Source organism: Somniosus microcephalus, chromosome 14 (assembly GCF_052327205.1).
Source record: "Somniosus microcephalus isolate GS21.2 chromosome 14, FLI_Smic_1.0, whole genome shotgun sequence".
Lineage (NCBI taxonomy): Eukaryota > Metazoa > Chordata > Chondrichthyes > Squaliformes > Somniosidae > Somniosus > Somniosus microcephalus.
In genome coordinates, this window is record NC_141000.1 from 86,790,979 (window position 1) to 86,812,485 (window position 21,507).

Below are 21,507 nucleotides of genomic sequence, written 5' to 3' on the forward strand. Positions count from 1 at the left end.
CTGCAATTTCCACAATCAGTGGGGTAATGAGAATTTTTTGATGCTAAAATGGCAAAAGATTTTACCCCAGTGCGCTAGGATTGTTTGTGTCAAAGATCATTGGAGGTCACTAAAGTCTAATACTAAATCTGATCAATGGACAACCTCAAAATCCAACAGACAAGCAGGAATATCTGAAAACTGCTACCCAAAATAAACGCCACACCTCCACATTTTTCAGGTCACAATATAGAACTTTCTACCAAGTTAAAACAGTCCTTTATTTGAATTAGAAGTACAATTTATATGCCAAATATCAAAAGTAACATTTCAAATCTTTTATAAAGGTAGTGGAATGTACCACAGAAGTGGTCCACTTTGGATAAACGATGCAACGTTGATCAAAAACATGCATGCCATAGTGCAGGAGACATTTATGCCAAGTACATTGCACAATGTAATTTAACACCATAATACTGAAAATATATACACACACAGCAAATCACTTCCCCATATAAAATAGCCAAAATTTCATGCCACTTCATTTTGCATCAAGACACAATCTTAAGGGTGCTCCAATGCAAAAACCAAACTTAGTGCTTGTTGCATATTTTGCCTCTGTATTTCTTTTAATCAGGCAACTATAACAAATTATGTACATTATAAGTGTCATACATATAGCAGAGTTCAGAGAACACTGATCAATCCTTCAGTGCCACTTGAATCCTGTGACACATTAGATTAGACACACCTTGTTATACTCAACTAACTAATTTTGTAAGTGATCAGAAGTTCAAATACTAACTTGCACTAGATCCGGTGTACTATATCCTAGATTTGTGGGGCTTTTTAAAAAACTGTATAATCCCAACTGAACTATGACACAATGACCAATTAATCATTTCGGTAAAATATCTCGGCCTGGAGTTTCCACTAGGGACAAAAATCGACGAACTGCGCCCAGAATGCTCCAGACACACACTGCATTGGTTTTGCCATGCTCCAGACACACACTGCATTGGTTTTGCCATGGTGAAGTTACGCCCAAGATTCCACATAAACTCATTAGCATAAGCTTGAACATAAAATCTCCCATGAATCAGTGCAGTTCAGCACCGTAATTAAACATAATCGATTTGAGAGTGGAACAGGGGCAATGGGGCCTCAAGGTGCTTGGGTGGGATTGCCAGGAAATGAGGCATTCTTCAAATTTTTTTAACTAATTGATGATTTCTGCAGCAGCAGGGCAGACCTGTGGCATTAATTGACTGCTGGTCAGGTGATTAACACCGGATTCATCTGATCACAGGTGCCTGTGCGCCTGGGAATCTGGGCGTAATGTGATGAACCTCCATCCCCTACCCTGATTGAGCACAATCGGCAGAAAGTCAACTTTCCGACCTGGGGGAATGGCCAGTTTTGTCGACGGGGACTGGTTCGGGCGAAGTGAATGTGGAATTACTGTAAAATATTGTGAATATCTGGGCGTAAAGTTCTGCAATCTTTTGCACTATTTGATTTGATTCCATCCAGATTAAACGGTTATCTGGGTGAAAATAATGCAGAAACTCCAGGCCCTTGTGCTCTGTGGTCTCATTGCAATCCAGTTTTCTTAAATGAGGAAAGGAAATATGAATTGCAACATAAATGATTTTTTCTAGTTGTAGCACGTTATACCTGGTGCAGCTGTCCCAGTAAGGCCTGGGCCTGTGCTGTTGTGATTGGGCCTCCTGTTGGGATGGGCTGCCGCTGGAAATCCAGTCCATTTGTTTGCGCACCTGGAAAAGGGAGACCAAAACACAAACACAAAGAGAAAAAATATTAACAGAAAGGGGCTGAACAAGTGGTTGCCAAGCCTAAGTAACTGTTAGCCATTACCCAACACAGGTGTCATATTTTCTTTATAGTTAGGGACCATCCATTGTCTTTGCCATAAAAATACAGCACTCTTGCTTTAGCTCCCTCCAAAACTATTGTATTAACCAAACATACATGGTACAGTTATTAACATCCCCTCATCCAATTACTCTTTGCACCTTTTTGAAAATGGTAATAATTATATATGGACCCTCACCCAACTAAAGGTATACTCAGATGACAGGCTTTACAAATAACAAAAATGTGGGTGATCATGGGCAAATAAACAGAAACTGTTAGAAACAATTACCTCAAATTTTATTGACCAGTTAAGCAAAAATTTCCTTTATATATTTTTTTCTACCCCACTGTCCTTCATAGTGATTCAGTAGTTTATGCATTCTGTTCATTTTCTCTCTTATTTCCACATTTCATGCACCAATCCCAGATCAAGAGGGTAGGCGGGCAAACTACACATAAGCATCTATCAATAAACATTTTAATATATGGCAGACTAGAAACTTCCCATGTGGGATGCTGCTGGGACAAATCCCTATCCTATCACTCCACAGCATGGCATATTGGAGTACTTTCCACTACTTTGCCATTTGTGTACTTGTGCAGCAATGAACCTTCAACTATAAAGACAAGCAGTCAAAATGTACATCAGTACAGGGCACTCAAAATATTTTTTAATGCGTTACCAATCCAAGATCTGTATACACAGAAGAGTATTGGACCCAATATTGTAATTACAACAAAAACACACATTTCTCATAGCCACCTGGATTATTCATATTTTTGCTTTCCTCCGTATTTCCCCAACTTCCTTGTATGAGGGGGAGAGACAGGATTTTCCCCCTCTAACCTCCTAGTTTCTTCTGCCTTCTTTTTCCCTTCGCTAGTTGATCTTGGCTACAAATAAAATTTAAATCTGAATAGATTATTTTTTCTATAAATCAAAATTTCAGTCAGTACATTCAGTAAACAGGCTCACCAGCAGAATTTTCTGCTGGCCATACCCTAAAAAAACAACCAAGTCCTTTACCTTGGACAAATGAAACTGGACCAGTGTTTACCAGAACGTCATCAGTAAATGGTTAATACTTCACGATGAGCCGAGACAGCATACAGACCGATAGCGAGATGAAGACAACAACTTGTATTTATACAGCATCTTTAACATAGTAAAACGTCCCAAGCAACGTTCCCTGTAAGCTGAGCTCTGTTCTGCGTGACTTGTTTCTTTTCTGCGCACGCGCGGTATTTACAATGTAAAGGCTGGTGAGCGGCCTGCGCAGGACCTTGCAGATTACTGCGCGGCTACGTGCATGCACACAACTTCGAGGGAACATTGGTCCCAAAGCACTTCAGCTTCACAGGAGCATTACCAAGCAAAATTTGACACCGAGTCACATAAGGAGATATTAGGGCAGATTGGTCAACAAGGTAGGTTTTAACAAGCGTCTTAAAAGGAGGAAAGAGAGGCGGAGAGGTTTGGGGAGGGAATTCCAGAGCTTAGGGCCTTGGCAGTTGAAGGCATGGCCACCAATGGGCACAGACACATTCAGAATGTGCGCGCGAGGATGAGAGCTGCACAAAAGCAAATGGGAGAGAGCACACATCAGAGCATGTGAAAGACAGAGAAAAACAGAGAGCATGAAAGAGTACACAAGAGCATGGGAATACAAACGAAGTGAAAAAACATGCAAAAAAGACAATAAGTGAGCACAAGAGAGCAGATGAAACAGGGAGCAAGTGCACAAGAACCAGAGGGCACAAGCAAGCTACCAAACACACAAGCACTAGAGATGGAGAATGAGAACATGTACCAAAAACCAAGAGGGAGAAAGAAGTGAGCGAGAAGTAGCGAGAGCTAGAGAAAAAGAGTACTCGAGCACAAGAGCAAAGGAAGGAAAAAGAGCTTGTGCACGAGAAACCAAAAATAGTGTCACGGAAGAGAGCACGAAAGAGAATAACAAAAAAGGAAGGAACTTGCATTTATATAGCGCCTTTCATTATCTCAGGACATCCCAAAGCACTTTATAGCCAACAAAGTACTTTTTAAAAAGTGCAATAACTTGTAATGTAGGAAAGGCACACGTGTGCATACATAAGAGCACAATGAGTGTGGGAGGGACAGAAAAGGAAAGTGAAAGAGCAAAAGTGAAAAGCCAAGAAAAAAATAGGGAAAGAGTGAACAAACAGGAAGAATGAGATAGGAAAAGCACTAGAGAAAGTGTGAGGGAGAAAAAGCAAGCATCAGACAGCACACTTGGAAAGACAACTTGAGTAGGAGCAAATCAAGGAGGAAAGAGAGCACACATGCAGAGTGAGCTACAGAGAGAGTGAGGGTGAGAGATTGAGCGACAGAGAGCAAGAGTATTCAAAATGTGAGCAAGAGAGAGAGGGCAAAAGCAAGAGCCAGAGCATAGGGAAAGAGGGAAGAGAGTACTGGCACAAAGGAATACACACAAGTGAAAGGTGTGAGTATGTGAACCACAATGAAGTGAGTACGCCTAGGCACAGTGCCGGAAGAGTGGGATGTTCACACGCTCTCGCTGCCTAACCTACTTGTACAGAATGTGGGGCATTCACTCAAAAATAATTTTTAAAAACTTGGTCCAGTCTTTATGTTTATCCTTCCAAGTGCAAGTCTTGTACATCAGTTCAGATAAAGTAAGTTGTTGATCCACAGATAGAAACAGCTGCCCTGCCAATATTGTTTCAATCATGTTCATTTTCTCTAGTTTACTAGGATTTCTCTTTAATCTTCAATGGATGCTTATTGAAAAAGTTCCATAGTTATGACTGGAAATGTACTGAATTATGATTGATGACTGAAAAGACATTCCTCAAGGTTACACAGATCTTAAAATCTTGCAGGTTATGAAACAGAAAAAATCAGAACAAATTAAAATGATATTTTAGCATGGTACAGTTAGAGATTTCTTAATCAAAGGAGTAAAGGCACGAAGTTAGGATTCTAACTTAGATTTACCGATCAGAAAATCAGGTTTATGGACATTTGACAAGGGAAAGTTATGCAACATGATGCTCAGTGTCAAATGCTCAACTGAAAAAAATCCACTTGAGATTTGATGAATTGAACAATGCCACGAGATGTATAGGATTACAAATGAATCAGCATTATTACTTTTGGAAAACAATGCTACTGGACTGTTTCCTTTAATTATAATCGCTACAAACTTTCCAAAAATTTCTCCATCTCTCTGAAGAATGAATACATCTTAGAATTAAAATATATAATATATTTCAGCTTCAACATCCAGCAATTTAAAGTCGCTGCTTTTCATGGTTGTCCTTCACCTTTGGTTTGCATAAAACAATGAAATAATTTGAGAACGAGAGCCCCTCAAATTACCATATACAAATTTCCTTTCCTCAATTCTTTGAAACCTACTGCACTTCAACATTGTCTAAAACGGAGGGTATTACAACTATACTACGTGCCTGAAGAATTAAACTGCTTATCTGTCATAATGAAAGGCATTCCTGGTGAATAATGGAAGTTGAGTCCCCAAATTACACTGCTGTTTGCTGTTGTGAATGTACTGCCTCTCTCACCTGCTTCCTTCAATCCACAACAGCAATAGTTCCCCTTGTTACTCTGCACCTGCCAGCCCAATCAGTTTGCACTGAACAGGTGATCTGGAAAGCATACCTCATTAATCCAATGCTGGAACCGTCATGGACCCAAGAAAGGTGGGCAAAAATGCAATCCCAATTCCAACCATGATCAGTCACTGAAACAATCCCAGCAGCCTCTGCTTTGCTGATGTCAGTCACTTTAAAATCAATGCAGAGTCTGCAAGCTGAAATAGTTGGCTGTGCCAGTGAGCCAAATGCATGCTGAATGCAAACGGCAATAATATACATGATACTGTACACCAATATCTTTGGATTTTTACTGGACCAGTAATCCAGAGGCCTAGACTAATAATCCAGAGAACACAAGTTCAAATCACACCATGGCAGTTTGTGAGTTTGAATTAAAAAGCTGGGATCAGTAGAAGTGACCATGAAGCGGTCGGATTGTTGTAAAAACCCAACTGGTTCACTAATGTCCTTTAGGGAAAGAAGTCTGCCATCCCTACCCGGCCTGATCTATACGTGACTCCAGTCCCACACCAACGTGGTTGACTCTTAACTTCCCTCTGAAATGGCCTAGCAAGCCATTCAGTTGTATCAAGCTGCTACAAAGAATAATAAAACCGTACAGACTACTCGGCTGGGATCTAGGCATCGAATTTGGACATAATGAAAGCACACCCAGCCCAGTCGACCTGCAAAGTCCTCCTCACAGACATCTGGGGACTGATGCCAAAGTTGGGAGAGCTGTCCCACAGACGAGTCAAGCAATAATCTGACAGTCATACTCACAGAATCATACCAATCATACTCACAGAATCATACCAATCAGCTAATGTCCCAGAAGCCTCCATGACAATCCCTGGGTAGGTCCTATCCCACCAGTACGAAGAAGTCCTAGTAAATCTGAAATCAATGTAGTCATACCTAGCACACAGAAGATGGTTGTGGTTGTTGGAGGCCAATCATCTCAGCCCAGGTCATCACTGCAGGAGTTCCTCAGGACAGAATCCTAGGCTCAACTATTTTCAGCTGCTTCATCAATGATCTTACCTCCATCATAAGGTCAGGTCAAAAGTTCACTGATGATTGCAGTGTTCAGCTCCATTCACAATTCCTCAGATAATGAAGCAGTCCATGCCCACATGCAGCAAGACCTGGACAATATCCAGGTTTGGGCTGATGTGTGGCTTTAATTGTACCCCTTAAGTGCCAAGCAATGACCATCTCCAACACGAGAGTCTAACCTCCTCACCATGACACGCAATGGCCTTATCATCAACGCCCCCCCCCCCCCCACAATCAACATCCTGGGGGAGAGGGGAGGGGGTCACCATTGATTAGAAACTCAACTGGACCAGTCACATAAATGCCATGCATACTTGAGCAGGTCAGAGGCTTGGCATTCTGCAACAGCTGACTCACCTCCCAACTCCCCAAAGCCTCTCATCCACCTACAAGGCACGACAGGCGTGTGATGGAATACTCTCCACTTGCCTGGACATTACCACTCAAGGAGCTCGACAATATCCAGGTTAAAGCAATCCGCTTGATTGCCATCCCATCCACCAGCTTAAACATCCACTCCCATATCACGGTTGCTGTGCTACTATCCAGAGGATGCACTGCTGCAACTCGCCAAAGCTTCTCTTCGACAGCATAACCCAAACCCTCCACCACCACCTAGAAGGACATGGGCAGTAAGTGCACGGGAACACCATCACCCCCAAGTCACACACCATCTCGACTTGGACGTACGCAGTTCCTTCATCGTCGCTGGGTCAAAATACCCAACAGCATTGTGGGGGTACCTTCACCACATGGACTGCAGCGGTTCAAGAAGGCTCACCACCACCACCTTCTGAAGGACAACTAGAGATGAGCAATTAATGCTGGCCTTGCTATCAATACACATATCCTCAGAATAAATATATTTTTTAAAATACAGCATGACTTTGTCCAAAATCTTTTTGGCGAAGATCAATACTAGTGTTGCAAATGTAATACTGTACATCCAAGATTAAATAAGTTTACTTTTTCATGTTTGATGTCTTCTAATTATATTCTTTTAATCCCAAAATCCTTTTGTTTGTAAGCACAACTCAGACAAAATAAACAAGTTAGTAAGAAAGTGTAAAAAAAAGCCTGAAATTTTGAAGGAGCATGATCTTAGAAAGCAGAAAAATGTGCACTTGAAATTCATGGGCACTGCGCTGGAAGGAAAGAACTACATGACAGATGGTGCTGGGGATTATATTGTGTTGGTCAACAATGCTAACTCAAGGGCCGACTGGACATCTTTTTTATTTTACTGTTGTGTATCAGGTTACCCAAAAGAAATCCAGATTAGAAGAATATAGCTATCTGATTAAGATCTAGCACACATCAACTGTAGATTAATGAAGTTGAAATTTACAATTCAAGTCATTAGTAACAAAATATGCACCACAAGAACTTCCCAGTATATTTTACCCCATCAAGTTCAGCAAATTTTATACAGATTTCACCTGTGAAGCAAACTCTATACTGTGAACCTCAGCCTAGATTTCATACCAACATATAGTCACAATGTAAATGAAACCCTGATCTGGAGAACCTTCAATGTTTCAGGTATTTGTAGACAGATACAAAAAGTTTAGTGTGCTAATTTTTTTGTATTAAATTGGAGCTTCACATTCAACGGTCAACATAGTCAACAATGCAAACTTCAGCCGGATATCAAAAAGGTGAATTTTACATGACAGGAAACAAGCATTATTTTCCAAGAGCGCTGTAAAAATCATTCAGCACCGAAAGGGTTAAAAGAACAGAGTTCCAACCTGTGCTCCCTTCATTGCCATCCAAGGAAGGCTTGATAGACTCAGACGGATTGCTCATTCTCGATTCTGTGCAAAACAGAAAGGAGGAAGAAAAAAAAAAGAAAAAAAACAATTCATATCAGTTATTCACAATATAACTTTTCTTCTTCCCCAGCTACCTATATTATTCAGGAAGGAGACATCTAATTGGCTTAACAACATATTTATGTAGTATTGATTAAATGCCAACAAAGAAACCGTTCTACTGAGCACCAAATATATGAGCTTTTCCATTACGACTTAGAATTAAAGTAGTAGAAACAGTAACAGGCTGGGTAGGTTATAAACATTTTAAGCTGTAAACGTTATGGTAGCAAACCTGAAGAACCTTCACATTTAGCGCTTCTGTAATTTGGATTACAAAATAGCAACACACGTCTACCAACTGTACATTGCTTAAACCGGCTCAAATAGTCCAAAGGCAGTACCACAGAGTGGGTCTAGTATTCTGCCACTGGGATAAAGCCAGTTTTAGCATTGTAAGCACTGAAGCTATCGCACACCCATCACTCTTTTGTGAGCTGAACTACCAAAGTACTAAATGTAAAAAGTGTCTTCAGTATGGCAAGTTAGTTTCATAAGTGATTCTCTCCCACCGTTCTTCCCACACATACATAGTTGTTAAAAGCACAACCAAGTATATCTGTATTGATTTTTGATTAAAATTTCATCTACTCATGGACAAAACAGACATTCTAACAAGGGAAATCAAAAAAATGCCTCTCCCTTGAGCTCTGTCTTGCACCACATGATTTTCCATTCTTGTGGTCTTTTATAAAAGACAGTACTCTTGGGTCAGTCTTTTTTTCAACCAGATACAACAATTCGATCACAAGTAAACCATGAACGAGAATTTCATGCTTTAAAAATAGTACAACTAACTTCATTTTTTTTTTTAAACTGTCCAAATATCAGCTTAAGCACATATACAACTATAAAAATCCACACAGCACAATAGTGAAACTCACTCCGAAATGGAGGAATTCCATTTTCCCCAATCCAAGCAGTATTACAATTTGCCTAGGAATGTGATATTCCAAATATGATATTCTCATGACGTAATCACAAAGGTAGGAGGGGAACAGTCAAAACTTTTACAGGAGGTCTTATTCAGTACAATTTTCCATTGCTAAAGGGCAAATCAATTCCATAAAATGCTCCTACGCCTCAGTGGCTGGTTTACAAGATAAAGCCAGTCTCTCCTGCTCAGTAAGTAGATTATCAATTTCAAAGTGGACAAAGCTGCATGAAGAAATCATCCATTAGTCCGGAAGAGGAGGCCATCCTTGTTCAAGAGAAACAAAAGGCTACATTTATAGATAAGCCAGAAGATATCAAAAACAATGTTTATTAGGTCACTCTGTAGCCATCAGCATGATCCTACTCCACTTCTTCCTAATTTCCCAACAAACAAGAAAATAAGCAGAGACAGAGAAGACACAGTAACTTCTTCCAAAAGGAGAAAAGCCTGTACCGAGAACAAGGGTGCAATTGTGGTAGTGCACTTCAGGATGTCAAGTTAAAAGTAGGATTTCTCCAACCATGAATGTGCAGAGATTTAATGAAGGCCACGATCTTTTTCCGATGTCTGAAAAGGTCTAACCTAAAAAGGCTCTTTTGCTGTATGGCTAATTGATTGTCAAAGCATCCTCATCAATGGGAGAAAAGGCTGATATACCCTGGAATATAGGCACTTAATCAGGCACCCAACAATGAGAAAATGAAAAAGTAAACTGTATGACAAAATGAGTGCAATGAAGTCAGAGGAAATGCCATCTCATGACCTCAGAGCAAAGAAAGCTGTCGCAATACATTTATCAGGGATTAAGACTTTTGTACGTTATAATTAGTGCAAACTAGTTTATTTCAATGTAAAATGCATATTAGCCTAACACATTACCAAAAGTATTTTTCGTCAAGCTTCTGTTGCAACATGCCTTTCATTTGTTTACCAATTTTATTTCTGTTTCCTCAGAGTGAGGAATATCAGTGCTGGGAAATAGAACATGCATAGTTTGGACACTAGGATTTGGGAGCAGCAATGGTGAGCATGTGAAATTTTCATATTGTATATCTAACTGAACTGTAACCAACACCCAGTACAGGAAACTTTGGTTTATCCGGAGGTTGTATGTCCGGAAACCTCGATCTAACGGCAGAAATCAGCAGCTGTTTTGGTTAGGTTTTTTTTCTTCTCCTAGCATTTTTTAATTTTTTTTTATAAGTCAGGCTCTGGAAAGCGTCTCTGTAGCTTAGCAACAGCTTCAGAGACGCATCCAAGGTACGGGCCGAGTGATTACAAGCTGTTGCTAAGCAACAGTGTTTGTTGTCAGATACGGAGATGAAAACCTCCGTATCCTTCAACATTAGCACTGGTCTATCTGGAAGTTTTGATAGATCGGCAGCAGCTCGGTCCCGTCGGTGCCGGATATCGCGAAGTTTCCTGTATAACTATAGATTTTGTTTTTCTAAACTTGAATTGTGTCTAGATAGATTATTTTGAGTTGTATAATACTAGGGTGCAATACTGGTGGTTACAGGTTCGGTCAGTGGTGGTGGAACCAATTTGAGGTGAGGAATTAAGAGTACCACAGCAGAAATTTAGAATGCCCACAACACTAAAGTACACTAGTTCCAGTGCAATGTTTCTATGTATTGGTATCAATATGCTAAATAAGCAGTGACAACATTCAGTATCTAGTCTCAGTATCACAAACTCCAAGGTCAGATACAACATTAACTAGATCAGAGTAAAACTGTTCTACTCTGGCCCAATAACAGACTTAACACCAATTTGTAAAAACTCCCCACTTACTGCACCAATGTGAATTTTTCCACTGTTTGCGCCACCCATTCTTGTGACTTCTCAGTGTGAGGCTTCCAGTTTAGCACAGAATTTAAACTAGATTCACCACCCCAAATGATTTCATGAAAAGGCATATCAGCAGCAGAGAACAGGGTCCCAAAATTCAAAACTTAAGTAGGTAAACCTCCACATCACCCAAAGTATTACAATGTACAACAACAAATCTTCTAATTGAACCCATTATAAAAATGAAATTAATCTACAAACCCAGCGTTGTAAAGATCAGACATAATTATTTTAATACTGCATGAATTAAACTTTCAATGCAGAACTGCAAAATTTTACTTTAGTCAACAGTGTGGATTCCTGAAACTTTCTGATTAGACTTTACACATTAGCAATTTCTAACCTTTGGACATTTCTGGTCATCAAAAGCTCTGAATCCAAACAAAAAACAATGGCATCATAGGATTTTGTCAATGGAAAGAATGCTGTTTAAATGGCAGTGATGTGTATGATTTATTTATAACAAACTAGGTTTATAATTGACAAGAGAATGAGGTTATTTATACCATACTGCATCACTTTAAGAACCAGAAGCATAAAAGAGCCCAGGAAGCTTTCTTCAGTTCCTCCTTCTAAAAGTTTCAGGTAGCATTTATATACAGCAGCTATGACTAAACAAGGAACCAGTTTGCATTGTGGAACAAGTATGAATTATAGACACAGACCTACAGAGATCACTTCTTCCAACCCCTGCCCAACAAAAAATAAAGACTGCAACATTTACAAACAATGTAACAATGGGCTGCTACATTCACAATGTTGGGCATCATGTCGAGTAAGTGTACACACCTACACTCCAACCAACACACATCTCAACTTACTGCCAACTAAAAACACCCAGTCAGTTATTAGTTGAAAACATTCAAATTTACTGCTGCAAATGGAAAAGGAAGTACTTGACCTATTCTACTGAATGTGACTTTGTACACTGACAGTGGTGAAAGGCAGAAAATGGAGAGCAAGATTGATTTAAAAAGATAGCCACATGTGGCTAATTGGAAATCCAGATGAGGCTAATAGCAGTTCTGAGCAGTTAACAAAAAAATGAAGACACCTTGGGCATGTGATCTCAATTCTCATTCACATGGTGTACGCATGTAAGTGTGCAAATGTTTTTAATTGTTGACTTTTATTTACTTGGTTACTGAATGGTGGTAGATGTTAAGTATATATACACACACGTGAAGTGCATTTACCTGTATTATGAATATATGCAAGGCTTTTTCTACTAAAATTAGTGCATGTGGCTAAAACAGTGCTGCCAAAGCCACACCTGTGGCTAGTCAGCAATATCTATTGGTCAACACTGCTCTAAGGCTACAGATCGAAATTGCTCTGCAATCTTGAAATTAATGCTTGGGTCTTAATTTACAATGTTTATACAGACTCAAAGATCACTCGGTTTAATTGGTATTTAGTTAGGGAACGACAATGTGCTAGTCAGTTTCAGTTTGCAGCCGAGAAGAATACAGCAGCATAAGATTGTTTTTGCTTTAGTAAAAAAGTGTAACTTAGAAACATAAAAACTAGCGCAGCCAGACTCGACCTTCTCGGTGTGCCATCTGGAATATTGGCAATGCAATATAAAACTAGCAGATCTCCCATAGTGTTGCTCATAGCGAGTCAAAATACAGGGATACTAATTTACAGTGACTGAGTAAGTTAAATTCAGCTTTTAACACCAGAAAATGCTGGAAAAACTCAGCAGGCCAGGCAACATCCGTGGAGAGAAATTAGAGTTGACGTTTCGGGTCGAAACCCTTTTTCAAAACTGGAAAGGAAATAAAATAGATCGAAGTCAGGGCTGCGATAGAACAAAAGAAGTAAAAAAGAGACATTAAGAGGTATTCAAAACCAGACGAGATGCTAATAGGACAGTGGAGGCAAAAGACAGCTCAGATTAGGTGTGAAGTGTACTGGCAGGATAAGAGACAGCTGCCATGTGGGAGAGAGGAGAGAAAAAAAAGGAAAGGGGGGGGGGGTGGGAAGACCCAAAACAAAGGGGTGGAAAAAAATATAAGTAAAAATGTAATGGGGGCCGAGGTTTTGTTGCATGGTATTCTGGAATTTTTAACTGGTGCATTGGGGGATCAGATTCCATGACTGTTCATTATTTTGTGAAATGTGCAAAGAAGTGACTTTTATTTTATATACTCCATTACACATGTATTTAAATGTAACATTGACCATCTTTAAAGTACAGCATACACAGCAATATGGCATGCAAATTGAACCAGTTGGACATAGGTATCTGGTATTTAGCAGTACTGAGAAGGAGTATGTGGGGTCTAGCTGCACTTGGATGTGGTTATGGGCTCTGGTGCCACTACAGAAGGGTCTTGGAGTTTGGCAGCATGAAGGGGTCCTTTGTTCTTCCAACACTTTGAAGGGGCATCTTCAGGTTTGGTGGAACTGTGAGGGAGGACTGGAGAGTTGGCAGAATGATGGAGGTGACGTGTGAACACACACACACCCGCCACTAATTAGAATGTTAACCATTTCTAATTAATTAACAAACACAGCTGATAATCAGTGCCTATGTAGCTGAGGAGCTTTCAGATTCAAATCATTTGTTTTTGTCTGTCTCTTGATGTGCTTCAAGTTTATAGAACATATAAAATTGGAACACAAACAAAAGCTGCAACAGGTATGTAATCAGTAGTCATACTTGAAATGCATTCTTTCCTCACACACAGGCAGACAGCCTCAAACAAAACAACTCAATATAAGCTTTACCTAAATAAAGCTTTTAAAATCTTTCCTCCAACTTGTCTTCAAATAATTGAGAAACATCCATGTGTCATTAGACTGAAGCAAAGCATTGCATCAGTGGAGATAAATGAATGTTCCGATGCATCCTGGGCATTTGTGCACACGTGCTTAGACTGCAGGATCTGCCTTCAGCTAACAGCTATGGGCAAAATGTGAAGTCCAAGCCGAGACTTTGAGAGGCTGAGATCTTCAAGTAAAAACTCTATGAAAGGTATTATACAACACAAAGAACAATTCGGTGGGTAAATTCAAATAATGTAATTGTGAAACACGTAACTTGAGGATTTTATTTTGTTTAAACCTTTACTTTGGATATTAAAAATTTCAGTTACCAAGTAAACAGCAGCAATTTTTCTTTAAAGCACTGGGTCCTGACTGGTCATTCATGATTAGTCTCACCAAACGGTCCCACCCCTCCTAATCTCTGTAACCTCCTCCAGCCCTACAATTTTCCAAGAACTCTGCGTTCCTGTATCTCTAGCCTTCTGTGCCTCCACCACTTTCTTCACCCACCTGTGGAGGCGATGCCTTCAACAATCTAGGCCCCAAGTTTTGGAATTCTCTCCATAAACTTCTCCGCCTCTCCATCATCCGTTAAGACACTCATTAAAAACTACCTCTTTGACCAAGCTTTTAGTGACCAGCTCGAATATCGTCTCCTTTGGCTCTATGAAGTTTTGTGTGATTACTCCTGTGAAGCGCCTTGGAACATGTTAGTATGTTAAAAGGTGTTTATATAAATACACGTTGTTGTTGTTGTTGTTGTTGAAGAAGCATAACTGCTTCATGGGTGAAATGAGCCATCACAAGGACCTTCCTGGTCTGTACGTCACACACACACATCCCATCCAAAAGACTCATTTGAGTAGAATTTCCTGAGCTTGTTCTTGTGCCTCTGGTCTATTCTGGTCAAGATTAAACATGAGTAGTTTAGTTAAAATGTGCAGGCACACTAAATGATGTAACTCAAAGTTTTATAAAGCTTTTATCTAATCTCAGGGTTGAGCAACCAAGATGTTTGGCCATTTGAGATACACACTACAAATCCTGGTAGACAATGCAGCCTTACTGCCTACCCAGAATTTATGCAGCTAGTCAAGACCAAGAATGGTTAAAAAAAATGAAAGACTTGAATTTATATAGTGCCTTTCATTACTTCAGGATATCCCAAGGCGTTTTACAGCTGATGAAGTACTTTTGAAGTGTAGTCACTGTCGTAGGTTAAGCTAAAGCCTCAAAGAGATTAACCTTACAATGAATGCATACAGATGTAGGAACCCACAGTTGAATTGATAAAACAAAAAAAGAGCTGAGGATGACCCACAAAATTGGTTTAAATGGAGTGTAGGAAGAGACCAGCCGATGCATATTTGCATGAAGCCTATGCATGTTTAAAAAGGAATGGGTCATGTACTGTCATTAGGAAAAACCTAGTAACTTCACTCAGTGTTGTACAGCTCAAAATGTTTTCTCCAGACACAAATGGACGGATGAAAACTTCACACCAATCTACTTTACCGAAATCCTGATATAAAAAACCCTCCCGTGCGCAGTGTAGAAATTTGTACGCCTGCCATTAGGCTATCCTGAAGTCCAAACAAACACTGAGGTCCTTCTGATAATTCCACTCAGTGACAACCATTCCAGAAAATGTACATGGTAATAAGGGAGAATAAGATCTCAGATCTGTACGAGTCGTTTTACAAAATTAGGAAAGGAGTGAACAGCAATTATAAACACAAGTCACCTGGACTGCCTCTCCAAACCAACTGAAAACCAAATTCTTTAGTTTACACATGGAATTTCAACAATATACCAATTTCCTAACGCAAAGTACAGGCCATTAGCTATTCCAGTTTCAACAGAGCGCTCCTTCACTACAGTAGCTACATAATACAGCAGTTATCAGAATCAACACTAATACAACCTCAAAATTTCCAAAGATCTTGTTTTAGAAAATAAAAATCACACCACATTTTTTCTGGTAGCACCTTGTTAAACAGTAACTTGTTAAAAATCACTTGCAAGTAACATGCACAACACAATTAAAAAAGCCCATTTTTCCAAGATGAACTGTAAGTTTTTAAATCTTTGTCACTTGTAATCCAACACAACTAAAAGCGGACTTTCTTTTTAGAAATAGCCAGTATAAACTTTACACTGATATTAGAGGCAGAAAGTTTCCTTTGATAATGTAAACATACTATATCCTACCACAAGGAGAGGAGTGCATTTTTGAAAATACTTGGGTGTAAAAGCAGCCTGTGATAGGATGGGGCACAAGAATATTTTCGATGCATCATCACAAAATGTGTTACAACTATAGAGAACTGAATAGGCTTTTTTAATGTTTAATTTGCCAACACAAACCACAGCTGTTTGCTCCAGGGACAAATAGATCCCAGCAGGTTTCCTCAATCTCTAAAAGGAATATAGGTGGTTATATGATACAAAACATAGTTAATCGGAGTTACAATAAACATGCACATGGCTAACAATGAATTTGTTTTCTTGGTCTAATAATCACAACAAATGGATTATTGCAAAAACTCTAACTACTAATGTACTGGGAAGAATTATCCAATGAGATTTCAATCCCCAGTATGCACATATTCATCCAATTTCCATATTTTATTTGACTAAACAGTTAAGTACCCACCTACAGCAAATACACTGCCCTCCAACATGGCAACTTCAATTTGTCCACAGTGGGGGGTGAAACAGGTGGAAAAAATCTCTTTCCAACCTTTGCCAAGATTTAAACTATCTTAACGACAGCAAAAAAAACAAGAAGCTTCAGTTGTTGCAGAGTGCCTTGGTGCTTCCTGGCTTGACTGGTTTCTCACTGTCAAGGCAACTGAACCGTTAAAGTTCCCCCTTTTTTGTCATGAAATGGAAACAAAGATTGCAGCTGGCAGTTTCCATAATGAAATTTAATCAGCATACGCCCGATTAGTGCCGTATGCAAATCTCTGCTCTATTAACAAGCTGGCAATGCCTTTGATGTCTGAGCAAAACTCATTTTAGAACACATTTAAGTTTACTGCATAATTAGGACGTCCACATAAATATTTATCAGTACATTTGCATATTAATTGCTTCGTGCAAAAACTCAGCTCTGTGACAGTTGAATTAAATTTAAATATGACATACGAGCCAAGAGCCACACTATATTTCAAATTTTCATTTTCCCCAATTAACATACTTTAAAAATAATCTAGCACTTATGCAGTAGCATAACTTTTCAACAAGCCCAGAATATCAGGTTAACACCCTAATGTGTACAATAAGGGAAACAATAGAAAAGCCTAGTTAATTTTGCCTTTTGTAAAAATACTCCAGCCAACACCTTCAGAGCTTGTGAGTTTCTCATGCAGAGAGATATATTGTCTATATCTGAGTTACGATGCTCTGCACTAGAAAACGTGTGTACCCTAGCCATCAGCTAGGCAAATTTGACTGTACACACAGAAGTGGCAATTGTGCATACATGTGGTATCAGAACCAGCATGTTTATATGGTATTAGTTGATAGAGGCACATACAAATTTAAATTCCTCTAAAGCAGTTTTACGATGAAACATACCTTCAAGGCTCATTTACTTCAGGACTAATTAGGATTGCTAGGATCACTGGGATTACTCTGAAAGTAGAGAAATCCAGAAAATGTTATTTCACCAACACCAAGAAGCCAATTATCGTGGAAAAGGCATTTGCAGTGGGAGGTATAATCTGGCAGGAAGCACTACCTTGACATAACTCTGACTTAAAGACTAAAATAAAAGCAGCTATAAATGTAGAGGGCATCATTCTACAGATAAATACCAAGATCTCTCTTATTCCCTTCCCCCAAGGTAACTGAAATGAGTCAGTAGATGATCAATTAAGAAAAAACCTTAATTCAACTGCTACCATTTGACAAACTTCAGGCTTTCCACAGAGGTGAATACTGAACATCTTCAGATTCTGCTTCTATATTAATTTTCAGATTCTGCTTCTATATTAATCTTAAGTATGACATTCTGGACCTGCAGCACATTCCCTTAGACATGGCATTCTCCTTAAGAGGCCTGAAACACAATCTCCAGTTGTCTTATTTCTTGAGTGAAAAGTTAAGACTAAAAGCTATATTATTGTCCTCTTACAGGGTCTGGTGACAAGGATCTCCTTCCCTCAAATCCAAGGGACAAAATTTGAGCATATCTGGCACTCAATTGGCTTAGCCATTGATTGTCAGATCTGGCTGGACCACATTAAGGTCTAGCAGACTTCATTCTCCTCTGTCAAAACCATTCGCTACTCCAACCTCCTTGTTGCCTTCCAGATACATGCCCATCTTCCCAAAACTCAGTCTGAATTCCTCCAATCAGGTTTCTGCCATTCCCACAGCACCAAAATGGCCCTAAACAAAGTCACAAATAATATTCTCTGCAACTGCAGAGTATTATCCCCTCCTTAATCTCTGCAGCCACTGGCACAGTCAACCACACCACCCTCCTCCCACGCTTCTCCATTGTGCAGCTCCATGGAAATGCCCTAGTTTGGTTCCCCTCTTGCCTATTTGTACATAACCAGAGCATCTCCAGCAAGGACTTCTCTTCCTACCCCTGGAGTCTTCCAAGGACCAATGCTTGGCTCCCCTTCTTTTCCTGATCTACATGCTGCCACTTGGCAACAGTAATCACAAACATGGGATGGGGTCAGTTCCCACGTGCACATCGACCCAGGTCTAGCTCCCTAGCACCTCCCTCTGCCTCCGTTTTGTCAAGGCTGCTTATCCAACATCCAGTCACCAAAGACATTCTGTGACTGTGATCATGATGCATTATCACTCTGTCCTTTTTGAGATCTCTGTATTCGCTCTCCTCCAACTAAACATTGGGAAGACCGAAGCCACCATCTTTGGCCTCATGAAGAAACTCCATACCCTCGCCACCTCATCTCAGGCAACTGTCTTAGACTGAACGGAACCAAACCATTAACAATCTCAGCATACTATTCAACCCAGAGTTGAAGTTACAATCCCATATCCTCTCCATCACAAAGACTGCCTACTTCCATCTCCTTAGATAGGTGCAGTAGTACAGAAGATATGTTACTGGACTAGTAATCCTGAGGCCTGGACTAATAATCTAGAGAATGTTAGTTCAAACCCCACCATGGTAGTTTGAGAATTTGGATTCGGTTTAAAAAGATTCTAGAACTGAAAAGCTGGCATCAGTAAAAAGTTGTCAGACTATTGTCTGTCGTCCTTGCCCAGTCTGGTCTATCCAGTTCCACACCAACGTGGTTGACTTAACCGCCCTCTGAAGTGACCTAGCAAGCCACCCAGCTGTATCAAACAGAAGGCAGCCCACCATCAGCTTCTCATAGCAACTAGGATTGGGCAATGAATGCCGGCCTTGCAGGTGACGCCCATATCCAGAGAATTTTTTTTTTTTTTAATTATGTCTCCATCCCTACCTCCATCTACCACTGAAGCCCTCACCCACCCGTTCACAACCTCCAGACTTGACTATCACAATTCTCTCCTTGCAGTTCTACCATCCTCAACCCTCTAAACTTCAGCTTATCCAAATACTAACCCACAGCAATCCTGCTTACTCATCACCCCCATCCTCACTAACCCAAATTGCCTTTTGGTCCCCCAATACCTCAAATTGAATATCTTTACCCTTGTGTTTAGAATCCTCTATGATCTCACCACTATCCTTGTAACTTTCTCCAGCGCTATCTTTGTAACTTTCTCCAGTGCTATAACCCCCAAACTCTGTTCCTTCGACTTCAGCCTCTAATGCATCCCTTCACCCTTCATACACCATTAGCAACCATGTCTTTTAGCTACTTAATTTGCACCCTCTGGAATTTCTTAACCAAACCCCTCTGCTTCTTCACCTCCCTCTTCTCGTTTTCTGCCCTCACCTGGTTCGATTCCCATTTATCCAATCGCAGCCGAATCATGTACAGTGGTTTCTTTTCCCGCTCCCGCACCGTTACCTCTGGAGTCCCCCAAGGATCTATCCTTGGCCGCTTCCTATTTCTCATCAACATGCTGCCCCATGGCAACATTAACCAAAAACACGTCAGCTTCCACATGTATGCTGGCGACACCCAGCTCTACCTCGGCACCTCTCAAAACCTCCACTGCCTCCGATTTGTCACGCTGCTTGTCCGGCATCCAGTAGTGGATGAGCAGGAATTTCCTCCAATTAAATATTGGAAAGACCAAAGCCAATGTCTTCGGTCCCTGCCACAAACTCTGTTCCCTAGCCACAGACTCCATCCCTCTCCCTGGCCACTGCCTGAGGCTGTATCAAACGGTTTGCAACCTTGGCATCCTATGTGGGCCCAAGCTGCACATCTGACCCCATATCCTCTCCATCACCAAGACCGCCTACTTTCACCTCCGTAACGTTGCCCATCTCCGCTGATCTGCTGTCGAAACCCTCATCCATGCCTTTGTTACCTATAGACACGACTATTCTAAAGCTCCCACACTGCACCTGCCGTAAACTTACTCATCCAAAGCTCTGCTGCACATAGCCTAACTTGCACCAAGTCCCATTCACCCATCACCCCAGTGCTCGTTGATCTACATTGGCTCCCAGTCCAGCAATGCCTAGATTTTAAAATTCTCATTCCTTGTTTTCCAATCCCACCATGGCCTCATTCCTTCCCATCTCTAACCTCCTCTTTTCCACCATGGCCTCATTCCTTCCCATCTCTAACCTCCTCTCTCCAAGATCTCAGCTATCCTCCAATTCTGGCATCTTGTGCATCCCCGATTTTTTTCACTCCACCATTGGCAGCCGTGCCTCAGCTGCCCAGGCCCCAAGCTGTGGAATTCCATCCAATAAACCTCTCCGCCTCTCTATCGCTTTCTCCTCCTTTAAAACGCTCCTTAAAACTTACCTTTTGTCATCTGTCTTATCTCCTTCTGTGGGGCGGTGTCAAATTTAGATTGCTAATCGCTCCTGTGAAGTGCCTTGGGATGTTTTATTACATTAAAGGCACTATTATAAATGCAAGTTGTTGCTGTTGTTAAGGCCCGCCATAAATCCCATTTGTTTGACCAAGCTTTTGGTCACCTATCCAATATCATCTTTAGCTCAGCATCCAATTTACCTCATGCCTCTGAAGTGCCTTGGGACACTTTTCAATGTTAAAAGCACTATATAGATGCAGGTTGCTGTTATTAGCACCTGCTCTAAGCTGGACTTGTAACAATATACGAGATGGGTTTTTAAGTGATCAGAGCCTGCAGTAACCCCCCCTCTCCTTAACTGATGCCATCTCCCAGTTAATTGGTATTTTTGCAGCAAGTCTGCAAACCGTATTGTATTATCATAAACCTATACCAGTAACTGGTAATCGCCATCCAAAGTGGATGACTGACTCGGATACATACTGCACCACGGTTTCCAGCTGTCATTAGACCATCAGGAATAAGATAAATTCTTGGAAACTTGCCCCTTTAATTCTTTAAGGGTCAAGCTACGCTGTGGGATATTAGTGCATGAACAGAGTCTGAAATTCTTCCCTTTGCTATTTTAGAAGC

The 21,507-nt window shown here is 40.5% G+C and overlaps 1 protein-coding gene across 5 annotated transcripts in view; it reads right to left on the reverse strand.

Annotated features, from left to right (window-relative positions):
• The window catches only part of LOC147107654 (POU domain, class 2, transcription factor 1-like), a 148,898-nt gene that overhangs the window by 81,181 nt on the left and 46,210 nt on the right, over positions 1 to 21,507 (reverse strand). For 2 of the 5 annotated variants that reach the window (XM_086006867.1, XM_086006866.1), the window contains 2 exons: positions 2,606 to 2,751; positions 1,657 to 1,757 (listed from right to left, as the gene is read on the reverse strand). In XM_086006867.1, coding sequence (XP_085862993.1) covers positions 1,657 to 1,757; positions 2,606 to 2,633 — 129 coding nt within the window. In that variant the 5' untranslated portion in view covers positions 2,634 to 2,751. Of the gene's footprint in view, positions 1 to 1,656; positions 1,758 to 2,605; positions 2,752 to 8,267; positions 8,334 to 21,507 lie in introns of all 5 variants that reach the window. The other 3 variants (XM_086006870.1, XM_086006868.1, XM_086006865.1) reach the window with 3 other exon arrangements.